The 9,691-nt window shown below is 37.2% G+C and overlaps 1 protein-coding gene across 1 annotated transcript; it reads right to left on the bottom strand.

The window, feature by feature from the left end:
* Nucleotides 1-8,025: 8,025 nt before the first annotated feature.
* LOC135111932 (uncharacterized) lies at nt 8,026-8,928 on the bottom strand. Its single transcript, XM_064025610.1, has 2 exons — nt 8,597-8,928; nt 8,026-8,104 (listed from the first exon to the last, which is right to left on the bottom strand). Exons 1-2 carry the CDS (start codon nt 8,926-8,928, stop codon nt 8,026-8,028), a joined length of 411 nt encoding a protein of 136 aa, XP_063881680.1.
* Nucleotides 8,929-9,691: the final 763 nt, after the last annotated feature.

The raw sequence follows: 9,691 nt of genomic DNA on the forward strand, positions 1-9,691 counted from the left end.
TCAACAGTGAGCTCTGTATATGATCCATTAGGTCTAGTGTCACCTCTCATACTGACTGGAAAGCAAATTTCACAAGAATTATGTAAGAATGCAGTTGATTGGGATGATGAGGTGCCAGATTATGTCAAACCTAAATGGATAAAATGGAAGGATGAGCTGCACAAACTAGATCAGTTAAAGGTACCTAGATGCTACAAACCTGATGACTTTGGGGAAGTAGAAAAGGTTGAACTCCATCACTTTTCAGATGCCTGTCAAGAGGGATATGGCCAGTGCTCATATATTAGATTCATTAGCAAGACTGGCCAAATTCATTGTGCATTAGTAATGGCAAAGTCACGTGTCACACCTCTAAAAACCATGACAATTCCCAGACTAGAACTAGCAGCAACAGTGGTGTCAGTTAGAATCCATACACTCTTGAAGGGAGAACTTGAGTATAATAATGTGGAAGAAGTATTTTGGATGGACAGCAAAGTAGTCCTTGGTTACATTGCAAATGAAGCAAAGAGATTCCATGTATATGTTGCAAATAGAGTAGAAACAATAAGAGATCACACTTCACCAGATCAGTGGAAATTTGTAGAGACGCAGTATAACCCAACAGATCATGCATCTAGAGGCATGACAGCAGATGAATTGTGTAATAGCAAGATCTGGTGGAATGGCCCAAAATTCCTTTGGCAACATAGCAAAATGGATAGCCATTCCCAGTACAAGGTCATAAATGAGAATGATCCTGAAGTGAAGAAAGTTGTATGCCATGCTGTAGGTGCATAACAGCCCACAGATATACTAGAAAGACTTGAGTATTTTTCTGATTGGTTTAAAGCAAAGAGGGCTGTTGCTGTATGCTTCAAGCTTCTGAATAGTTTCAGAGGAAAAGGTAATGGCACTACTAAAGTAAAGGGAAACACATATGAGCCAGTAAATGTAGCAGAAGTGTCACAAGCTGAAAATGTAATTATAAAACAACTGCAAGCAAAGGCATTCCAAAAGGAGATAAATGTACTGGAATCATCTGCTAACCAAAATTCTTTAATTAAAGGAGACAATGGCAAAGGAACAAAAGTGATAGACAAGACCAGTTCCCTCTATAAGTTAGATCCTTTCATTGACAAAAATGGTATCATGAGAGTAGGAGGAAGATTGAGGCTTTCTAATCTGACAGATGAATCCAAACATCCAGTCATCCTCCCCAAAACATCTCACATAACCCAGCTGATAATATGCCACCATCACAAAAGGACAAATCATCAAGGCAGGGGCATAACTTTAAATGAAATCAGGTCATGTGGATACTGGATAGTAGGAGGATCATCCCTAGTATCAAGGCACATTTCAAAGTGCATTATCTGTCGTAAAGTTAGAAGTACAACATAGGGACAGAAGATGGCAGACCTGCCTATTGACAGATTAGAACCATCACCTCCTTTTACATACTCAGCAGTAGATTTCTATGGCCCTTTCTATGTCAAAGAGGGGCATAAAGAGCTTAAAAGATATGGAGTGCTCTTTACTTGCATGGCATGTAGAGCTGTGCACATAGAGACAGCCAACAGCATGGATACAAGTTCCTTCCTAAGTGCATACAGTTGCTTTGTAGGACGAAGAGGGCCTGTAAGACAGTTGAGATGTGACCAAGGAACTAACTTTGTAGGAGCCAAATCAGAGTATGAGAAATGTTTGAAAGAATTAAATAACAATAAAGTCAGACAAGAACTCATGAAAGATCAGTGTGACTGGATTGTTTTTAACATGAATGTACCCAATTCCAGTCATATGGGAGGTGTTTGGGAGAGGCAGATACACACAGTGAGAAATGTACTCTCTGTGTTACTTGATCAGCATAGTACCCAGTTAGATGACCAAGATCTGAGAACCTTCTTAGTTGAAGCGGAAAATATAGTTAATGGTCGTCCCCTAACTGTGGACCATCTTAACTCCCCAGAAAGTCCTACACCGTTGACACCCAGTAATTTGTTAACTATGAAAACAAAGGTAGTACTGCCTCCTCCAAGCATTTTCATTAAGAAGGACCTGTACTGCATAAAGAGATGGCGCAGAGCACAATACCTGGCCAACCAGTTCTGGTCCAGGTGGAAAAAGGAGTATGTGCAATTCCTACAACTTAGAAATAAGTGGACAACACCAAAGAGGAATCTCAGTGTAAATGACATAGTTATCATCAAAGATCAGAATTTAGCAAGGAACCAGTGGAAACTGGGAAGAGTAACAGAAGTATCTCCTGATCATGATAGCCTAATAAGAAAGGTTAAGGTCCTGGTTTCAGACTGTAATCTCGACAACCAGGGAAGACACATAAAGGCAAACAGGACCATCATAGAGAGGCCAATACATAGTCTAGTATTGCTGTTAGAAGGTAATGCATAATAATAAACCGGAGCATCCCCGCCAAGGAGCCAGTGTAACAAAACATATTATGTGCTAATCCTAGTCTTAAGGTTAATGTTAATTTAAGGCAAATTGTTACACAATTTAGGGGAGCCATGTTACTGTATGTAAAGCGTATGAACCTCACGTCATTATTCCTCGGCATTTATAAGTGAAATGTTCAATAGTTTTCTATTTGCATGAAAACGTGTAATATGTGTAAGTAGCAGTATTCAATGCTATATTAAGCACCGAAGCTGATGCTCACTTGTTGGTAGTGTGGGGTTAACCTGCTATTCGCCTGCGGGCATCACTCACGGCCAAGTCGCGCTCAGACAAAAACGGGCAGGATGGTGACCAAGGTAAATACTTTAATTTTGTAGTTAAAACTGATTGTCATAGTGCCAAGTTAATTGCATGTATTGTTAATGAATATTGTAATATGTTGAAAGTGTTTAATATCCGTGTATAATGTTATTTTGTAAGAAATTGAGACCGAGAACTTGTTCGCAGTTCTTACGGTCATGCCTACCTCATCAATAAACGTGTCAGGGAGAACTGCCTTTCCTCGACCCTACGATGATGGGTGTGATCAGTAAAACAGATCACCTGAGAGCCAACTGATGCCCAGCCGGTGCGGCTACACACTTTATATATCCATTTTGGTCTCTTTTTCACTTTTCTCATTTCCATTACATGACTTTTTTTTCACATTAAATTCCATCTCCCATTTCTTACCTTAGTCTCAGATTTTATTCAAATCCTCTAGTAGAATTTCAGTCTTTGTTGTTTCTTATATGTCTTTGTAATTTCCATTGTCTGCAAACAAATTCATGTAGCTCATTACTACTTCAGGCACATCATTTATGTAGATCAGGGAAAGTGATGGTGCCAGCACTGATCCTTGTGGTACTCTACTATCTACTTTTCTCCATTTCAGTTTTTATGTTTTTTTTTTTACTATTGTTCTCATTTCTTCCCTATAAGTAACTTTCCATCCATTTCTTTTTTTTTTTTTTTCCATTTAATCCTCTTATACATTCTAACTTTCATAGCAGCCTATTGTGGGGAACTTTGTCTAAAGTATTTTTTTTTATCTTTATTTATTTATTTTTTAAGATCTAAATAACAGTGTACCCATCCATCCCTCTCCTGTGTTATATCAGTCACTTGAATCACATTCATCAGATTCATTACACATAATCACTTTTGTCTGAAACCATACTGTTTTTCTATTATTATATTATGTTTTTCTAGAAATTTTTTCCACTGCTTTTTTATCACTTTTCACAGATCCTACTTAATATACTGGTCATTGATACTGGTCTATGGTCTAGTGGTTCTTCTTTCTTTCCACATTTATAACCTGGCACTATGTTTCCTCTCTTCCATTCATTAGGCACTTTTCAAGTTAATACTGAGCACTTTAATTTGTCATATACTGGTTTGATTAATTGTTTCCTGCACTCTTTTAAAATGAAACCTGATACTCCATCTGATCCTGTTGCTTTTCTTTCTTCCAGTTCCTCCATAATTTTATAAACTTCTTTGATTACTGTAATTTCTTACATTTGCTTTGTATGTCTTTTCATCTCATGGTTCTTTAAATTCAGATTCTTCAGTGAAAACTTGCTGAGACTTTTTGTTTACCATCACTCATGTCTTTTGGGTCCTCATATGTTTCACTTCTATCCTTCAACTTTTCTAGTTTTTCTTTTAGTTAAGTTTTCCATTTACGAACCTGTAGAACAGTTTTGGTTTATCCTTGCATTTTCAACTATATCTTTTTCATATCCTTTCTTTTCCTTTCTCCTTATTTTCACATATTCATTTCACACTATCTAAAAATCATATATTTTTTGGGGGGGGATTTCAATTTCTTTTCATTTTTATCCATGTTTCTTCTCTCTCTCTCTCTCTCTCTCTCTCTCTCTCTCTCTCTCTCTCTCTCTCTCTCTCTCTCTCCAGATCTTGCCTTGAACCACATCTGTTTTCCTTTTTCTTTAGGTTTGAATAGTGGGACATATTTATTCACTCCTTTCTCATATAGTTTCATAAAAATGTCATACTTATCTTGCACATCATTTGCTCTTTTCAGCTTTCCTCAGTCCATTCCTTCATAGAATCTCTTAAGATCAACTATATTTGGCTTCCCATAGTTTCTCCTGTTTCCTTTGTATAATTCATCCTCTTCACTGACATTTTTATCAGTTTCTATCATTACAAGGTCACTTTTTCCCATGGAGCACACATATCTTAATTCTTTAGTTAGGTCGATTCTTTTTGTTAATATTAAGTTAAATCTTGTTGGTTCATCATCTCCCCTATATCTTGTATTTTCAGTTATCTATTGCATCAATGTGTTTTCCATAGTCAGCTTCAGAAATCTTTCTTCCCATGCAGTCTCATTTGCTCCTAACTCAAACATTTCCTAATTTACTTCTTTGCAATCGAAATTACCAACCAATAATACTCTTTTATTATTTTGTATTCATTTACTCAAGCACTGAATGGTATTCTCTATTATTTTCTCATAGTCTTCCTTGCTCCAAGAATTTGTTTTGGGTTGTACATAGGCTGTTATAACCATCAGCATTTCTCCACTATTATCCTCCAAGTTAAGACTCACTGTTTCTGCTTTTCCTTCCCCATATTTCACTATATTTGTCTTCACCTCATTTTTTCTCATTATCATTACACTTCCACATATTGTAGTTACTGTTAATGACAATCTGATTTTCTTCTTTTAGCTTTGTTTCCATTAAACACACCACTTTCAGATTCCTTTCTTTTAAATAGTCTTGTAATTCCAGCGTTTTGTGTAACAGTCCATCTATGTTGGTACATATCACATTGAGTCCTTCATTCTTACTGTTTTTCTTTATTTTATTTTCATTTATTCCTTTTCCTTTATGTACCATTTCTTCATTCTGTCTCCCAAAACTCTCAAAAAAATTTGATCTTTTTTTCTGTTCTTGATCAATTTTTTCTCTTTAGCTTCTTTATACATTTCTTTCATTTTTTTTTTTTATTTTCTGTTTTTCTTAATGGAAATATCTTTGCAATCTTCTATTTCTGTTAGTTTGGATGTTCTTTCTAGTATTAGTATCTCTTCTGCTGCTTGTTGTGAATTAGTCTTATTTTTATGGGTCTTGTTTTGCCTTCCAGATAAGGTCCTAGTCAAACAACTTCTTCCACTTCTTCCTCAAATTTAGTGTCATCTTTATCATTTAGTTTCTTTAACAAATCCTTCTTTGTTTTTGTTTCTTTCTCTCTTTTCAGTTTGTATGTTACATTTTCTCCTTTGTTCCATAAACTATAACACTTTTCTTCTTATCTGCTGCATCCCTTGCCAGATCTTCATTATTTTTCAGTGCCTTTACCACTCCCTTTTCTACATTTTCATTTTTTTTCTTTCAGTTGCTTTTCAGTTATTTCCTAGTCAACATATACTTATCTTTTTTCTTTTTTCCAGACTTTCATTTCATCCATGACTCCCTCTCTCACCCTCTTCTCATCTTCCACTAGTTCTGCTTTCAAATCTTCATTTTCTTTCATCACTTTCTCTAAGTTGTTTTGTAATTCTCATTTTCCTTAATAATATGCTGTTCTCTCACTCTTGTTTCCTCCAGTACAGTTTTCAGTTTGAATATTTCACCATTTTTTCCAAGGTTCTTCTCCAGTTTGTCCTCAAGGGTTTTTACCATTCACAACACTACTTCCATCTTTTTCTGCTGCTCTGCATCACTTTCCACTTTCCTTAGTCTCATTTTCGGAAACTCTATTTCACTTTTATATCGGTCATTTTCATTAAATCCATCAAAGTTCGTTTAAGTTCTGCAAGAGTGATAATTAGTTGGCCGTCTTTGTTTTAAAACTTTGGCCCAGTCAGCTCAATCCCTGAAAACTACAAGATCATTGATAGATACCCCCATTATCATTAATGGGGGGTATCTATCAAATTAAGATCATTAATAATACCCCCAGCCTCCTTCCATTTGATGTAAACAAACAGGGAATGCCCCATGCAACGTGTACTTCGCATTAGTGTGTTACTGCTAACCTGGATGTGTCAAAGCTACCACCACAGAAGAGAAAATCAAGCAGCAACTGGAGTATCAGTGAAACACTCTGCCATGTTGAAGTGTACAAAGATAAAGCACCCATCATGAGGGGAGAGTTCTCCAATGTTGGGTGCTCTGCAGCAGCAAAATCCAAGGCTTGGGATAAAATAGCAAGCCTCCTTGCTATCAAAGAATGCCAGAAAAGGTGGCAGACTGTTCAGTCTGTCGCCAAAGCCAACAGGGCTGAATTTAACGAGACCCAACGTGGAGCTGGTAAAAATATTCTCATTGTTTAATTCCCTTGTACTAAACTGTATGCAACTCTTAGCCAAGTTTTAAAATATGCATTAGTAATCTATGACCTTGGTTGTTCCTAGTAGCTTTTCAGTAATATTTAACAAGGGCACAAGGACATCTTTCCAGGTGAGACCAAGATATTAGATATTTCCTATAATTTTATATTTTCTATAACTCTAACCATCATTTCTTTTGCAAATCAGTAACTTCAACCTAACAACCTTACGTAACCTAACCTAACCTAAACTAACAGAATATAACATAAATAAGATACATAACTTAACCTAACCAAATTCATGGGTCTCATTCATTTCAAGAATGATTTCCAGTGCTGTTATTCAATTATGGAAGGTGTGTCTAGGGTTGGAAATACTCACAATGATTAGATGTAACAGTCTGTAATGGCAAAATAGAGATGGGTTATCCCTGTGCACTTGTAAAGTAAAACTGGGTTTTCTTGCACTAGCCTATTGAAGGTACTCAAATAAAAAGAAAGATTTAGGCAAACACAAGAAGTCAGTGATGTAAACTAATAGGATAAGTCTGTTAGGCATCTTTCTTTTTTTTTTTTCATACTTACATTGTTATCTTTCATGGAAGGCAGTAGTGAAACACTGAACATAAGTGGCCACTTTACTAATGGGTCTGTTTGATCTAGGAGGCCTTCCAACCCAATTGATGACATTGACAAGATGGTGCTCAACATCCTTGGGGAGGACAGCATAGCTGTTACTGGATTTGATGAGTTGGTGGAGATATTTCTCCCCAGTGAAAATGAGTGTGCAGAATGTGGGTGAGTATATCATTCCTTACACATGTGGATCATCTTGTGTTTGGAAGGTGTTTACCCTTCCATCTATGTGCTCCTATATCTTCCCACACCCTAGGTGACATAAAGAGTGCACACCCTTCTTTTCCCCCTACTTTGCTTTTCTCATTTGCCCCTCACCACACCACTTCTTTCATCCCCTCCTATACCTCACATTCACTCCCCTTCTGACACTCCATAACCCCACCTGCATTCCTTTATAAACTTCCTGTTTAGGTTTACAGAAACACAGGCAGCAAACTATCCCTTTAATATATGTATGATCCTTCCAGATGTAAAGGACAGAATAACATAACTTACACCAGCTTACATACACCTAACTTAAACTAAACTAACATAATTTAGCTTAAATAAGATACATACTTAACTTAAACAAATTCATGGGTCTCATTGATTTCAAGAATAATTTTCAATGTTGATATTCATTTATGGAAGGTGTGTCTAGGGTTGGAAATAGTGGCTCGCAGGGAATGGATCCACACATAAAAGTGTCTGAATGACAAGTCCAGTCAGCATCTGTCTGCAAGACAGTAATAGTGCTTTACTTTCTTGCCAAAAATATCAAATAGAGTATACGATATATCTTTAAAATTAAAGTGTATGGATATGAACCATCTATGTCTTTGTATATACGAAGCCAACATCCTCCTCCAGGAGGAGGATAGAGAAGATAAGGCGACCACACATGCACATACACACCACGTATATTCACACTGTGCATGATGAGAGAGAGAGAGAGAGAGAGAGAGAGAGAGAGAGAGAGAGAGAGAGAGAGAGAGAGAGAGAGAGAGAGAGAGAGAGAGAGAGAGAGAGAGAGAGAGAGAGAGAGAGAGAGAGTGTGTGTGTGTGTGTTTATCTAGTTGTATAATACAGGGTTTGAGCAGGGCTCAGTGTCCTGTCTCCATATCTTTATTTTTCCAGCATTTCCTTAAATTTCTGCATGTTTGGTGCTGTAACAACCTCTTCATTTAGGCCATTCCAGATATCCACAGTTCTATGTGCAAAACTGTACTTCTTGATGCCCCTCAAACACTGACTCTTCCTGATCTTCTTTGAATGCCCTCTCATCTGTCCAGCTTCATCCTCTTCCAGCAACACCAGGTCCTGCTTGTCTATCTTCTCAATGTGGTTTACTATTTTATAGATCATTATTAGATCTCCTCTTTCTCTTCTAGCTTGCAAAGTTGGCAGTCCCATTTCCTTCAACCTCTCTTTGTAAGTTAGGTCTTTCAGCTCCAGTACCATCCTTAAGGCAGCCCTCTGAATTCTTTCCAACTTCTTTACATCTTTCTTTATATGCGGAGACCACACCACTGCTGCATATTCCAGCCTGGGACGTAGCATAGTGGCTCTAATTTTTTTCATCATAGTCTTATGCCACGCTAACATTTGTTTACATCCTGTACATCGAGTGAAATATCTCACTTATGTGCCATTCTGGGGTCAGGGTATCTTGAAAAACCACTCTTAGGTCTTTCTCCTCCTTGCTCTTCATTATTACTTCCTCCACCATTTTATAGCCCCATGCAGGTCTTCTTTCACTTTTTCCCATTTCCATCACATGGCATTTCTTAGCATTGAATTCCAATTTCCACTTCTTGCTCCACCCATACATCTCATCAATATCTCTTTGCAACTCCATACAGTCGACATGGCTCTTTATTACTCTTAACAATTTTCTATCATCAGCAATATATAACTGGTGAAACCCCCCAGCATATCATTGATGTATATTTGGAACATAATGGGTGCTAACTCCAACCCCTGTCTATTTACCTAGTTGTATAATACAGGGTTCGAGCAGGGCTCATAGTGTCCTGTCTCCATATCTATGTTTATCAGCATTTCCTTAAATTTCTGCATGTTAGGTGCTGTAACAACCTCTTCCTTTAGACCATTCCAGACATCCACAATTCTATGTGGAAAACTGTACTTCTTGATGTTCCTCAAACACTGACTCTTCCTGATCTTCTTTGAGTGCCCTCTTGTCTGTCCAGCTTCATCTTCTTCCAGCAACACCAGGTCCTGCTTGTCTATCTTCTCAATGTGGTTTACTATTTTATAGATCATTATTAGATCTCCCCTTTTTCTTCTAACTTGCTAAGTT

Source organism: Scylla paramamosain, chromosome 23 (assembly GCF_035594125.1).
Source record: "Scylla paramamosain isolate STU-SP2022 chromosome 23, ASM3559412v1, whole genome shotgun sequence".
In the NCBI taxonomy this organism is placed as follows: Eukaryota; Metazoa; Arthropoda; class Malacostraca; order Decapoda; family Portunidae; genus Scylla; species Scylla paramamosain.